The 16,208-nt window shown below is 33.6% G+C and overlaps 1 protein-coding gene across 8 annotated transcripts in view; it reads right to left on the bottom strand.

Annotated features, from left to right (window-relative positions):
* The window catches only part of LOC106066620 (uncharacterized), a 29,155-nt gene that overhangs the window by 9,381 nt on the left and 3,566 nt on the right, over positions 1 to 16,208 (bottom strand). For all 8 annotated transcript variants that reach the window (XM_056031266.1, XM_056031267.1, XM_056031268.1 and 5 more), the window contains exons 2-14: positions 15,931 to 16,204; positions 14,418 to 14,541; positions 13,677 to 13,800; positions 13,176 to 13,235; positions 8,327 to 12,845; positions 5,823 to 6,169; positions 5,371 to 5,552; positions 4,336 to 4,433; positions 3,976 to 4,150; positions 2,244 to 3,011; positions 1,344 to 1,602; positions 658 to 823; positions 20 to 159 (exon numbers count right to left, since the gene is read on the bottom strand). In XM_056031266.1, coding sequence (XP_055887241.1) covers positions 20 to 159; positions 658 to 823; positions 1,344 to 1,602; positions 2,244 to 3,011; positions 3,976 to 4,150; positions 4,336 to 4,433; positions 5,371 to 5,552; positions 5,823 to 6,169; positions 8,327 to 12,845; positions 13,176 to 13,235; positions 13,677 to 13,800; positions 14,418 to 14,541; positions 15,931 to 16,186 — 7,218 coding nt within the window. In that variant the 5' untranslated portion in view covers positions 16,187 to 16,204. The remainder of the gene's footprint in view (positions 1 to 19; positions 160 to 657; positions 824 to 1,343; positions 1,603 to 2,243; positions 3,012 to 3,975; positions 4,151 to 4,335; positions 4,434 to 5,370; positions 5,553 to 5,822; positions 6,170 to 8,326; positions 12,846 to 13,175; positions 13,236 to 13,676; positions 13,801 to 14,417; positions 14,542 to 15,930; positions 16,205 to 16,208) is intronic.

Genomic DNA, 16,208 nt, shown 5'->3' with positions numbered 1-16,208 from the left:
AATGTCAAGGTATGCTTACATCAGCAAATCCCATATCAACCATTGCCCTGTTCACAGATTGTACACTAGTGTCATCCAGGTCATAGAGGTAGACCCCATATTTACCATCTTCTCCATGCTCTAAGACGTTCATGTTTAGCTTGCGGTTGGCAATGCTTTCTGATGAAATAAAAACATTCTTAAATAGCACTTAATTGAATATACAATATTATTTGTAGCCTTTTTTTAAATTTCAAAGATGAAAATGATTAGGATGGTTTTGGTGGTGTTATCTAGGAGGTGCAATGGCTGAGTGGTAGAGCGCTTGGCTTCTAAGCCCAGGTCCCAGGTTTGAATCCTTGTAAAGACCAGGATTTTTTGGGCACCTCTGAGTCCACCCAGCTCTAAAGGGTACATGACAATTAGGTAAAAGTAAAGGTAGTTGGCCGTCATACTGGTCACATGACACCCTTGTTGACCATTGGAAACAGAAACATATAACCTTTACACCCTCTGTCCTATAGATTCCAATGTCTGAAAGACGAGCTTTACTTTAGTAGTGGTATTATCTTTTCAGCAACATGAACTTCATAAATGAAAAAAGCTTTAGAAATTAGAACTACATTTTAGAATAGGAACAATTCTTTATGATTTGTGCAGAACAAGACCAAAATTTACCTTTAAAAAATGCAATTGCATCTGAGCTCCATTCTGCATTGACTGATACAATGCCAGCCAGATAGCAGGGCACAGCCTGGGAAGGAAGACTTCTAAACTGACAAGGTAATGGCTTCAAGTCATTTTCTTCTACATTCACTTCCCAGCCAAGATCAACAGACTGAACCTATACACACAGGGATAACAGTCCTTAGTTTATTTATTTATATATTGGATATATAGAGAAAATAATTACATCAGATGATTCTACTAAACATGTTTAACTTAGGTGAAATTTTAAAAAGGCTAGTAGTTGAATAATTGGACAAAAATTATGTTTTTTTTATTTTTTTAAGTTAAATTTTTCCATTACGCTATAAAGGGATGTAATCTGGGAAACTAACCCAACAGCCATGATAGTTCATCTTTATCTTATTTTATCATATTCCTATTTGATTTTTTTTTTCATAATTATGTCATGTTTTCTATTTTGTTACTAAGTGAATGTGTGGAATTTGTGTACTTCCATTTTAAGTAGCAATTTAGTTATAAAGGATAAACTACTGTAAAAATGGTGGCTAGAGGGATAGGAAATTTATTAAAAACCAATATTGTGGAAAACAGACTACCACAAAAGATAAACTGCTTGTTATTTTTTAGATACACCTAAGATAAAAACAAACTAAAAATGGTACCACAATACTTACAGTCCACAATGCATTGTCTTGTTTAATAATTTCCCCACGATACCAAATGCCACAATGCTGGACAAGGCAGCAGTTCCCAACCTCTGGAACGAAATCCCCATCATTTTGACTTGAGTCAGAGACAATGTGCTCAGCAATGTCTGCCATTAAAAATGAGTATTGGTTTTTGAGCTGCTCAAGTTGGACAAAGAAAGAGCTGGGCAACTCATCCTGTGTGACAGTCACATCATATTCTGTAAGCTGGGTAAGACGGAGATGTCTGAAATAGAGTCAATTACTTGTTACTAATTAAATTAGTCTTTAGTATACACATTTTGTGTCAAAGTAGCCTGCACTTGAATCAAATTCATCATTTTACTATTAATTACACTTTTCATTTTTGAGCTTTTAAACGGTTTATCATTTTGCCCTAACAAAAGCTTCTTTGGATTATTAGTCGTGTAATTAATTTAGAATAATTTTTTATGTGACTTTTTCATACTGAAAAAAAAAAGTATGAGAATGATTGATATATAGAAAGAATATATATAGATATTGATAAATAGAAAGCATGTTTTTTTTGTCTAAATACTAAATCTGGCACCTATTTTTATCACATGCATCCTCAACTCTTTCTCTCCCTAATTATTTTCCTCGTTTTGGTAGTATTATTCATTTTGCTCATTTGTATTTTACTACCCTGTTATGATTAAACTTTAATAACTTTTTTGTTTTGTTATCAGAAAATGTTATAATTGGTATTGAATTATAGGAAAATGCATACTCTTTTTACACAACACAAATTAAAGTTTATAAATCCAAAATCAATTTAGTTTAATGGGGGTCAAATCAACGTTGGCATCGTCAATTAGGAAAGAAGAGTTTATCTGATAAATTTTATCTATATAATATACCACAGACCTGTAATGTCCATTCTCTGGCTCCTCTATTGTGTAACTATCAAGATTGCTTTGGACCATGTCTCCAGCCATGACTGTTGACTCCATGATTGGATTCATGGAAATATTTTCTGACATTTTGGTGTCACTTCTGGAGTCTGCCAGATCAATCTGTGCCTCCCCTTCCATCAGTCGACCAAATCCTTCAGCAGCAAGCAGTGAAGCCAGGCTCTCCTCTGTGTCAGGGTAGGTTAATTCTACAAGGAGAGTTCCACTCTTATTTCTGCCTATGCACTTAAGCCGTAGCTCCTTATCTTCGACCAAATCAGAGAACTTGCTGCAGGCCTCATCAGACCAAGCATCATCACATGATTTGATCTGATTTAAAGAACAACAAAAGGCCTGTGCAGGAAACTGGCACAGCTCCTCACGAATTTTGAAGACTTGATCTCTTGAAGTCTCATTTGTATTCCCATAATCAATAAACCTCACCAACACCTTTTCTGAGGGTACAGTTTCTGTTTCCTCTATAGAATAAGAATTTATCACCTCAGCCCTGTAATACTGACTGTCCTCTGTGAAGAGTGCTACAACAATGTCTCCTGTATTTAGAGACCCATGAATGATGTCTTCATCTTGTGGGGCAAAATACAAAGAGGCTAAAGAGGCACTGATCTCAGATAGTATGTCCGATGAGTTGGATAGTTGACACCAAAAACAAGATGGATTAGTAGAATAGCTAACAAAAGCAGATACTTCTTGCTGGTCCTCTAGTGTGTTAGATATGCAGCTGAGGAACAAAAAAAAAAAAAAACAACTTTAAGCATCACTAGCAATAGCATTAAATTGTGAAGGGGCAAAGAACAGGACAAAAAGAAGGCATAAATTAGAAAAAAAAAAGGTTTTTAAATTATGTATCAATAAAGTAATTAAAATAGATGATGCATTTAATGTTTCATATTTGATTGACTTGTATTGACTGTAAGACAATTTGAAAGAGTGACACAAGTTCAGATACAGAAATCTTCTCAGATTAAAAATCATTCTAATATAAATCATGTTATATTCTGTTTATGGATTAGTTACTTAGTACTATTCTTATGTTGGAAATAAAAAACAAATGCAAACAAGTTTATTTACTTAGTTCTTATAAAAGATTCTTTGAACCAAATTAAATGTTTTTGTATGACAAGTATAATATAATAACTGTCAGTGCTTATCTGAATTACATCTGAACTACTCAGTGAGCATTTTATTAAACATATTTTATCTGAATCATTTCAATAATTATTTTTAAAAATTATAACTCATGTTTTGAATCTGTATAACATGTTTATATGCTTTTTAAACATGTCAACTAAACAAGATTTTGTCAAATTTTTTTGCATGCTTTACAAAATGCAAATAAATACTACTATTATTACTACTACTCAACCACAAAAGTTTGTTAAAACTGATAAAGTCTGTTCAGGGCAAAGGAAATAGCACTTTGTTGAGGACAAAATAAAAGAATAGCAGCATCAGCTTTCATTAGCTTATGTTACTTAAAATTAAAGCATCTACTCTCAAAGTGCCATTCTGTATTTCCAACAGAATTTAATTGTTATTTTTCAAAACAATGCCTAAAAACAGGCATGTGATTTAACATCAACCATAACAAAATTGTGACGTTCCTAATTAGGATTTAAAAATAATAAAAATGTTATCTAACAATATTAAAGACATGTGAACATAATCTATACTATAGAGAATACCTTATTTTTTGTTGTGCATGAGCTCCGGTAGTCATCATGGTTTGCTGGGCTGTTTTCTCATCACCTTCCACATGTGTACTCTCTAGACAGGAGCTCATTGTACTATCATTAGCATCACAAAAGACCTGTTGGACTGCTTTACTCACCATTGATTCATTACACAAGGTAGCATAACCTGAAACAGATGACAATAAAACAAAGTCTAGTCTAGCTATGCTAATAAAAAAATATATACATAAACATGTCCCATCACAATTGACAAAATACACAATTTATTAAAAGAATAACACTCAATGCCAAAATTACAATTTCATTCTAGAGCTTTAGAGACATTCTTAAAACTATTGCATGTAAGCTGACCTTTTTTGACTAGAACTTCATGAACTGGAATACCCAGTTCCAAGAGATGAACAACACACACAGAGTTCTCAATGCTGATAATGTCAGCCAACAGAGATCTAGTCAAGAAGTAAACAATTCATAAACTAGTTTTGAAATTTAAATGCATTTTTTATTATTATGCCATTAGAAATAAGAGTTTGCTAAACCAAATATAAGTATATGGTATCTTTAAATAAAGCATATCAACTCTCAGTATTCATATATATATATATATATTGTATGAAAGATTTTTCCCAACCCACCTCCTATTCAATGCAGGACAGTTATGAAAGTTACAAGATGTTTCTATAAAGTTTAAGGTTTGCTGATATTTTAATAGGCTCAAAAAGGAAAAGTTGTCCATCTGTCATATTCATATCTCAAAATCAAAATGTGAAACTAATAATCTCATTTCCTTATTTCTGCTTGAAATAGCACAACTACTTATTGTCTCCCCTATGTGTTCCCCTTTTATTTTTTAAATTAAATAGGCCCATGGATGTACACATAATTATTTTAATCCAAGTCAAGAGCTTATGTGCTTTGATTTCATTACAACCTTATTGATAAAGATTAGGGAAACTGTTACTCTTGTTTACTGAAAGTCTTATTTTTGGTTTGTATACAAACTAAGTCAACAGACTTCATTATCATCCAACAGAATCTGCTAATGATGATGAGTCTATTGTTGGTCAAATCATGTTCACTGCTGTGAATACTATTAAGATGAGTTAGTTAAATAATGTAACAAGCATGAAGTTACAAAGGAATAAGTGTGTAATACAAATTATCTGGTTTAATTTGCTTTTTAGTCAAGAATATTAAATTACAATAAGGGAGTTATCTCTCTTAAATTTATCAACTCCAGTGCCATTGATCTAAGAATATTCTTATACCTTCTCTGGAATCGACAGATGATTTCAATTGTGTGTCTACTTTTGGAAATTCCCTCCTTACAGAAAATAGAAACAACAATGATTAATTTTAATGATGACACTACAAAACAAAAATTACTTTTCTTCCACCATATTCTTAAACTCTTCAACAGCTTCTTCAGTCCAGGTTTCAGACAGAGGAACAACACCACCCAGTTTTCCTTCAATAGCCCATGCAGGATGCTCCTTGAATTGGTCAGGCAATGTTCGCAGTGTAGAAACCTCAGCAATTTCACTATTCCCATGGTCAACATAGAAGATCTGAGAAATACACCATCTAAATGAAATTTTTCTGCTTAACAAAAACAAAGTAATATGTTCAAAATTATTTTACTAACATTTCATTCAATTGGTGCTTTTCATTTCAAGCAGAATACAATAATTTTTTATGCATCTAGAGAGAGTTAATAGTTAGCCTTAGAGGCAGGTATAGTTGGTTAGAATTTTCAGGTAAAAAAAAAAAAAAAAAACTTTCCAGTAATGTTTAATGCAATCTTTTTTTTTTTTTTTTACATTCTAATTTAAACTAACCTGGTATGTGCCATCATCTAGCTGGCTTTTAATCCTTGCCCTGTACCATGATTCATCTGTGTACAAAGCTGCACACAACTGTTCAACTTTCAAGTTGTTAACTGTTTGATCATCTTCTGATTGGTTAGTAAAGTACTCAAACATTTCATTCATCAACTCATCCAGACCAATTCTTGTGTCATCCAAGTGAATGTAGAACTTGTCTGGGCTTTCCACAAAGGAAACGGTGACCGCTACTCTTTGACCCACTTCAAGATTCAATGGAGTAGTCACCATTTTAACAGTCATATTGTCATCCCCATGCATAGTTGAAGAAATCACAGGTGAAACATCAATTTGATTCTCCTCTATTTAATAAAAACAGAAGAAATAAATGTAAAGAATAACAATAGAAAAACAGAGGAAACATGAAGCAAACCAATCTATCTATCTATCTACCTTATTACATTTTAAAGTCTCAGAGTTTTTAAATGTTGACATTTTCAGAGTCAAATCTCTAAAGAACTTGATCTAATTATTTTGAATTTTGACAGATACAGTATATATATATTATATATACAGTATATAAATATATATATATATATATATATATATATATATATATATATATATATTATATATATAATTACAAACTTTAATTATATATACATGTATATTTTTAAACTCCCTCAATAAGGTCTGAAGTTTTTATAAAAATGATAATTTGAACCTAGTAAGTACCATTTACCAACTTGTTCAACATTTCAAAAAGTAAATGAAAATCTATCAAGTGAACTAGTCAAGACAAAGAGCTTAGTTAAAGGAAAGTAATTAAATAATCATAGAAATTTATGAATGAACAGAAATCAATATAAAAAAAAGACAAGTATAAAAATGATTTCAAATTCAAGTCTTAGTTTAAAAAACCAAAGCCAAGAAATTGTATTTAAAGCTAACCTACAAGAATCAGCCTTAGGCAAACTACTGTTTCTAAACTACACAAACAAATTACAAACTTTAATTGGAACAGCCCTTAAAAGAAATATTTTCAAAGGGCCACCTAGTATTTAGAACAAAAACAAAGGATATAATGAACTATTACATAAATAGACCAGTTTCATATCTTGGAGTATTTCCACCCAGAGAAGTGACCATGAATAAAATGTAATCTTAAATAATACTCTATCTAATATACTATATAATATCTGCTCTATTTGACTTGCAACAAAACTGAATAAGGGGACAGCAAGATTTATCAAAAGTGAATATGCACAAGTGAAAATAGTAACGCCATAAATTGTAAAAACAAACAATAATAAATGCCTGAATAGAAGGTTTAAAGCTGAATACTACTACGTCACACAAACATTTTAAACACACAAAAAAATAATTCAATAAAATAAAGTAAGTTCCCCTTTCAGACCTTGTGGTCTATAGGGCAGATGATGTAAAGGTCATCTGTTTCTGTGGCCTACAGTTAACGAAGGTGTCATGTGGCCAACACAACGACCAACCGCGTTTACTTTTCCCCAACTTGTATCAGGTATGGGTGGACTCAGAGGCGCTGCAAGATACTGATACCAATAGAATACCTGGACTCACATTTATTTGACATTTTTTGACCAAATTTATAGACATTAATAAGCACTTTTGGCATTTAAGAAAGAAATGGGTTTCCTGATTAAGGAAAAAAAAAATTTAACCCAGAACTAAAGTAAATGATTTGTAATGGATGTTAAATTCTTCTAATAAAAAAAAAGATGGAAATTATATGCTAAATAATAAACATATTTGTAAATGAAAAACGATTTACCCCAATGCAATGATCAAATACAAAAAGTAAATATTCTAAGTTGAAATGGTAAGCACCATTACTATTTCTAAGAAGATTTGAAGGCTCAAAGTGTAAATCCAAACAATGTTATTTCTCCCATAACTTCTTGTGTGTGTATATACATTTCTAATGACCTTGATCAAGAGTTATAGCTGTGCATTATAGTGTTATGAGTTGGTGTTCACCATATAAAAAAAATATATACAAACACAAAACTGAACAGTTGTTGCATTAGTAATATTTAGACCTAGTGCACATTTAAGGTTATACTAGGGGAGCAGGTGAAATAAACAATGATTGTGGAGTCAGCCAGCACAATCCATAGCATAATTTTTTTTTTTCAGTAATTAATTTCAATAGGAATTTAATAAATAAAATTTCTATATTTTTAAAATTTATTTTAGTTCACTTTCTTGTAAGATTTCTATTTAAGTATTACATTTAAGAGTTGATTAAAAATCATTTCTATGTTTTTAGAAGAACCATATTAGTAAAATTTTCTCTAAAATTTATTTTTGATGAAAACAACATTTGAAAAGAAAAAAATTATTTTTGCAGATTGAGGTGATGATTTCTATTATTTTAATCGCACTCAAGAATCAAATGATTACTATGGTAAAATGGGACTAGTATTTCAAATATATCTATATATATCTATATATATATATAAGAAAAAAAAAGTCATACGTACTGCTAGGTTCAGAACTACTCTTGGATAAGTCTTCTTTTGATGGGGAGCTGGTAGTCTGTTCAGTAGTTGATGATTTGATTGGACTTGGACTAATTGGTGCAGGCAGGCCTAGGAGATCAAGTTCAATACTCCTTGTCAGAGAGACTCTATAAGGCAATGTGGAAGAATGGAATGAAGCATTCAAGATCTTATTGTCTGTAATTGAAGCCAATTTGGCTTTTAAATCTCCAGTCCAGTTCTCTACCCCATTGAGCCAGCATTCCAAGGCATATGGAGGTTTTTGTAAAAATTGAGGTTCAAGTTTTTTTAGGCTATTCTTTTCCACTGAAATGACTTTTCCACTATCAACTAGCAAGACAGAAACAAACTCATCTTCAATGAGCTTCACACAAGCTCTATGCCATTTTTTGTCCTCATCAAGTGCACAGCAAGGCATTCCCACTTCATATGTCTCCGGAGACAAGAGATTGTCATTGTTATATAGATTAGATAGATTTTCCTGGAGTTCTGATATAGCACTTTGATCTTTGTATAACTGAAGAAAAATTCTCCCATTCTCTTCAATGTGACTCACACTTGCAGGGACTATTTCAAGTGGGATTAGCTGTGACCTAAAGTTCGTAGATGGGCAGAGTATTTCTTCAATATCTTGCCCATCACTTGTGAAAACTTTAACAATAGCTGGGTCTATTCCAGAGATAAACTCTGCTGTAATCAAATGCTCCATTAAATAATCTGCCAGTTTGGTCTGGGAGTCGGAGCTCAAAGGTTCCTGGAACTGGCACTTGTAAGCCAAAGGAGGAAAGGCCAACAAATCACTGGAGAGAGGAATGACATCTGAAGCATTGACTGAATCACCGTTGCCATAATCAACAAAGTGCACCTGGATTTTACCATCAGTTTTACCTACAACCAGTGCACGGTACCAATTGGAATCTTCTGAGAAAAGGGCACCACAAGAAGCTCCTGGTTGGATGTTTGGATGTTTAGAGTTTCTATCCATGTTGGCTAGTGTGTCAGTTATAGTCTCAAGGACTGTACTATCCTTCTCTAACTGTAAATAAAAAAAGCCACCATCGGTTATATGAGTTATAAAGGCAGTATAACTTCCATGGAGACAAGACTGCTTAAGAAATTCCTGCTTTGGAAATGTACTGACTTGTCCAACTATTGGTTTGCTATTTGAATTTTGAATACTACCAAAGCCAGCAGGTTTCGGGGACAATTTGGCTGCAGGGGCAGAATGTCCAGATAACAAGGTAAGAAGATCACCAGAGGGAGTTTTAATGTCCACCTGGTATGGACGGGTAAAGCTAGTGAAAGTTACCATAATGTCTTTATCCAATGTAGCTTCTAAAAATTTTTCAATTTTATCAGATGAGAACTCCAAGCCTCTCAACTGACAAGGGAATGCCAAGACAGGAAGCAGGAAAAAGTCTGGAAAAAGATACTTGAGGTCTTGAATGGAGCATTCAGAGCAATTTCCATAATCAAAATACCTGACCAATACTTTGTTCCCGCGCAGCTCCTCTACTTGAGATCTGTACAAGCATCCATCACCAGAAAATTTGGAGCAACAAATTGTTCCTACTTTGGCTTCATCTCGCAACCTTGGACCACCAGTTTTGTAACTTGAAGCCAACTTTTTGGATAAAAATACTATGTCTCTCTCCATGGACGGCAACTGAAGATAAAAAGTACCATCATCATCCATATGAACCAGTATGGCAGTTTCAGTTTCAGTAGGAGGAGTTGGAAATGTAAGTTCTGCAGAAGCAGCAGCTGAGTTTTTATTTTGTCTGAACCCACTATCATGTCTTCTGTCTCCTCCTTCTGACCCTTGTCTTCTGGAATTAGATCTTTCAAAACCACCACAAGAACCTCTGTCAGAGTCCTTATCACTTGAGCTATCTGAAGATCGTTTGGACCCACGAGGAGGTAGCCGATCATCTCCACGATCATTATTTCTACTCTTATCTGAATAGCGACCACTTCCAAATGAACGTGGTTCATCTCTTGGTCCAGAGTCAAATTTTCTTTCATTAGTTGATCTGTTACCGGAATAACCAAACCCAGAATTATCAGATTTATTTTCCGCAAAACGACCAAATCCTGAGTTATTGGACTTTGACATTATTTGCTCACTCTTATTATTGTTAGAGAAAGAGTTAGTTTTACAGTGACCAGCCTTGACTAGAAGGGACACAACATCTTCCCCATTACTCTTTAATTTTACACAAGTTGGGGTCATGAATATACACTCTAATTCCTGATCCATGATAAGAGATTCAAAATAGTCTATTGCAACACTGGACCATTTGTTATCTTCTATATCACTAAGAGAACATTCAAATGCCATGATGGGCACTTTGGCAATGTCCGGCAACATATACCTGATATTCTGTAAGTCTATCACTGCCTCATTGCCATAATCCAGAAAGAAAACATTGCAGCTATTGGCACTGACAGATAAAATCTTTCCTCTGTACCACTGATCATCTTCAGGGTAGAGTGCCATGCAAAACTGACCTGCTTGAGGCTTGGTAACTTTGGCCGGTGGGTTGTCAGAAACATATACTTTTGTTATCCTGTCCATTAGGGATGCCAATTTGCTCTCACTTTCAGCTGTTTGAAGATAAAATTTGCTAGGTGATGTTGAAAAAGATGCAAACATTTTAACTGGGCTGTTTAGGGGTAAACTATTGGGAGGCATTATCTCAGTCAACAAAGGTGGATTTGGTTCTGGTGATTTATTGCCTTGCACATTTTGATATGCCATATTCTGTATTACTTTGGATAATGGATGATCGCCATCGTACAGCTCAACAATGGCAACATCATTGACAACATCTAGAACCTCAAGTTGCAGTTCTTTATCTAGAACTAAATCTGAAAAGGCATCCACAAGCCTGGTTAAATCCCCTGAAAGTGGAAGACTGCACTGAATGGCTTGAGTAGGCAAATCTAAAAACTTTGGCTCTGGGACACACACAATGTTGGGTGCTGATATTTCTTTATTCCCATAGTCCACAAAAAAAACTTCACATCCATTTTGTGACACCTGAGTGAGTTCACCTCTGTACCAGTTGTTATCTTCACTGTACAAACTGATGCAGGCTTGTCCAACTTTAGGCTCCCTCAGTGGTGTACCACCTCCATCAGAATAGTGCAAGCTGAGCTTGTCCATTAAGTTATTCAGAGCATCAGAGAATTTAACTAGAAGACACCAGAAGCTCTTCACAGAATCAACATGAGATATAGTGACTAATTCCTTCTGTCCCTTGGAAAGATGACTCTTGTTTGAATAACTAGGTGATTGGGTTGGGACAGAATCATGAGCATCCCCCACCACTCTGAGGGCAATCAGCTCTTTAGCAACATCTTTATTGCCAGCTACAAGTCTAACATGCTTGTGGGTGTTAGTTTCACTCATGACCTCACAAAGGGCTCCATTTTCTGTGAGCTGTTCCAAAAGGTCTTTGGCATCTGTGTTGCACGACTGGTCTCCTTTACGCAAGGATTTTACACCCCACAAAGAACACCGGATAGCTAATGGAAAGATTTCCCCAAATGAAGGTGTCACCAGCCTGAGATCTTCTGCAGGGAGTACATCGGAGTTGCCATAATCTATGAATAAAACATGAGCACTGCCATTTTCTAATTCTTTAAGGACTATTCCACGGTACCATATTTGATCTTCAGAAAATCGGGCCACTACGATTGTCCCTGGAGTAGGTGTTGCACTTGGTTGGGGCTTAGAGTAATGCTGCTGAAGCTTGTTTGACAAATCATCCAAGATGTGTTGTGAATCAACTCTTTGTACATAAAACTGCCAAGGACTCTCAATCCATGAAAGAAAGACTTCAAATTTAGAGCCTACAGTGATTGGCTTCAAATCCGATTCTTTCAAAGGCACACTTTTAGAAACTTTGTCTGGCTTCCCCTTAAGTTTTTCAACAAAAAGCTTTAGCTGGCCACCAACATCAGTGTTCTCAATTATATCCAGCAGTTTCACTTCATACATATCATTTTTGGTGCCGACAATAGTCATTTCGAATTCTTTATCCATAACTAAGGACTCAAATTGATCAAGTAATTGATGGGGCCATTCTATGACTTCAGTGTTTGCCAAGCAACACTTTATGGCCAGTGCAGGCAACCTCATCAACTCTGGTTTCAGGTTAGTAACTGAATCCAAGTCCACCTTCTCTGTGTTGCCATAGTCAACAAAAGTAACTTCAGCTACACGCCCTGAGACACTCTTTATTATTCCACGGTACCAAGCTTCATCTTCTGAGAACTTGGCAGCACAAATCATCCCTGGGACACAGTTGTGTAATGGCCTCATGTCCTGAGTCATATGAAGTCTGGACAATTCCTCTGATAGGATTATGACATCGTTGACCGATTCACTCTCCTGACACCAGAAGAGATTGGGACTTTTACAGTAAACAACAGTTCCCTGTAGCTTGTCCCCCACTTTTTTGCTGATCTGTGTAAAGCCACTGACTTCATTGGCCTAGGAAAAAGAAAAGAAAAATGAACTAACATACGACTGAAAATTCTCTAATATTTTTGTAAACAATTTTTTTTAAACTCTTATATAAATTTGGTGCTATTTTTTTTAAGTAGACAGTATAATGTACACACCAATAAAATATTGCCATAAAAGCAGTATATATGCCTAAGTGATTTTGACAATATGTTAATTTTTTATTGCATTTTTGTTTCTCAGTTTTTTCCACTTCAATGACTCACAATTATTTTACATTTGAAAGTTATTAAGGTGTCAACTTGAAAGAAACAAATGAAAAGAGAAACGAATAAAAAATAATATCTTTATACTCACAGCGCCAAATAGTTTGTTGATGGAATTATCTTCTTCATCGTACATATCAATTAGATAAGTCTGAAATAACACAATGAATGAAATCTCTGGCTAAAAAGGAATGTATGCAATACTACATTTAAAATATTTTTTCTTAAAAAAAAAAAAAAAAAAAAAAAAAAAAAAAAAAAAAAAATGTTAATGGCACCTATCACTATTTGAACCATGACTTCAGAAATAATTTAACAAACAAGGTCCTGGAGCAGCCTGCAGGGAACATTTAAAGATTTCAATGTGTGTCAATAAATCTCAAATTGCTGCTCAACAGCCTACTATATTTATTGTAAATCTGTACTTTGATCTATTCTACGCTATTGATACTGTTATCTAGCAAACTATTTCGTATATGTACAAAATGGTAACAAAAAATCAAATGAAAACTAACTTCACTTCAAACTTGTTATCACTGCTCAAAAATAAAACACTAAAAAATGATTCATTACAATACTGTAAAACTCTTACATCATCATCCTTCTTGCCTCTGAAAACAGCACGACATCTTTTGTCCAGAACTAAATCTTCAAACTGGACCATCACCTCGGGTGTCCAAAACGACTGGTTAGCTGAAACACCTTTTAGTACACACCTGAAAGAGACAATCCATCAATTTTCACATTAAACAAGCCTTGATTATATTATATTATTAAATCTCAACAAGAAATTTCCGTCCTGTGTTCAAAGGGAGAAATTGGTGTATTTCTTCAATAATGAAGATTTTGAAAAAGGTATACTTAACTTGATAATAGTATATCATAGTCATATGGAATAAAATCTTTTTATGTTCTTTAACAAATTTCTAAAAAATGTACTGTTTGTATGTTTCATTTTAACTCTTTGACAGTACTGCAGTAAATGTGAACATGGGTTTGGTTTTTATGAGGAATCACCTGAGGTCTAATTCCAGCTACTGCACATTGCCCTCTTATTATTTCCAAAGATAGGCTACATGCTTATCTGTTCTTTATCAATTTTATTTATATATATTATGTTTTATTTTCACATGTTTATGTTCAGTGCTTTCATGTGACTGTCATCCAAAAATTAAACACTAAAATGTCTACATGCAAAGTACAGCATTCACTTGCTATGACAAGGCAATAATTGTACAAAATGAAAAAAAAAAACAAGTATTGAAACCAGTTGCAACTCCAAATAGCATTTCACACATTAAAACAGTGTTTCAGCAGTATTTATTACACTTACTTGTAGCTTCGCACAGGATAGAGCATGAGATCTGGATCAAGAGCCTTAAGACAGTCCTCACTTACATAGTCTACATTTCCATAATCAACAAAGTTGACTTCAATCAAATCATTTTTAATAACTCCTGTTGAAAATGTAAGAAAAGCAAGTTTATAACTATTTAAGTGGGAAGCGTGGTCGAGAGGCTAAGTATGCTTAAACTTGGCTTGGCAACCTATGAAGGGGGCTCGAGGTTCGACACCCAACTTGGGCAGAGTTGTGTTTACTGAGCATTTAAGGGCAGCACGGAAAACCTACTCCCAGATACCACTCCCCCCCACTGGTCCACAAATGAAATTGGACCATAGGGCTCTGAGCATGAAAGTAGAGCTATATAAAAGATATAATTTTTTATATTATTTTAAGCAGTGAAATATAACGATGAGTAATAGTCTCTTAAAATACATTCTAACTAATGTTAGGAGTCTTTTCAATCATGGCGGACTTTAGGATGTCCTAAATCCCATATTAAAAATCTCAGCATCCTGCCAGATTTAAAACCTTAACAATCTTTTAAAGCAACCAAGAGCTCTAAAGCACTTAACTACCTCATCACCAATTTATAGAATTTTCACACATATATATACAATAAAAAAGCTTTTTTTTTTTAAATTCTAAACCAAAGTTTAAATGAATAAAGATTTCATATAGTAAAAAAAAAACAACAAAAAAACTATTTCTATTCAAATTAGGGAAATTGTATAAAACTGTATGTTAAGCACACTATAAGGATGTATATTATTTCTATTTCTAAATGATTAAAATTATCAAAATTTAACAATTACCAAAGCAACTTTTTATAAAAATAAAAAAAACTTTTAAATAAAAAGATCTCAATGTTAACCTCTCCTATAATTAAGGAGTTATCTCTCCTTGTAAATGTAATGTCTTTATATTTATAAATATATATACTAGCCGAATAAGAACCGCAGGTTTACTGATCTACTGGATTGAATTTAGATCTGTCAAACATAGAGGATCTTCTCTTTACATTTTTTTTTTATTTTGCCACGAAAATAAAAAGTAAAGCGTGAAAATGGGTTAGTTACCAGTTCAGCCGACATATTCATATAAATATTCAATAGAAAATATTGTGAAAACGGGGTTACCTGATTTTTTTTTTTTAATTTGTTTTTTAATAGAGATATATATATATATATATATATATATATATATATATATATATATATATATATATATATATATATACACAAATAGTTGGGTTTTTTTTTTCTATTTTTAAGGCCCTCCAGTTGTGGGCTGGACATTAAACATACACTATGGTCTCTGTCATGATCTAAGGAAGATTTTTTTGCCAAGTTTTACCAAGATGTTTTTTTTTTCAGGACATACATACCCCTTACTTTCTGTTTAATATATAAATATATATTTTTAAAAAAGCTAATATCAAACTTGCTAAGAAATTAAAAGTTCAAAATAATGTTAGAAAGAACATTATATAATAATAACCCACCAGTTATCTTGGCTCTGTACCAATTATTATCTTCAATGAATTTTGCTGCACAGAGTGTTCCAGGTTTTTTAATGGGCAAAACTTTGTCAGATGGTGACAGTTCCATGTATCTGTTAGCTAATTTCTCCATGATATCATCAAGGATGTAGGACTGGCTATCAATGTGGACAAAAAATTGCCCAAGCCCAGTGGTGTGAGTTGTGTAAACAATCTCAGACACATCTTGATTAATACTATCTATTGGATAGTCCTCCATGTTCAGACCACCAGCAGGCTAT

Source organism: Biomphalaria glabrata, chromosome 5 (genome assembly GCF_947242115.1).
Source record: "Biomphalaria glabrata chromosome 5, xgBioGlab47.1, whole genome shotgun sequence".
Classification (NCBI taxonomy): Eukaryota; Metazoa; Mollusca; class Gastropoda; family Planorbidae; genus Biomphalaria; species Biomphalaria glabrata.
This window is presented reverse-complemented; position numbering and strand designations above follow the sequence as displayed.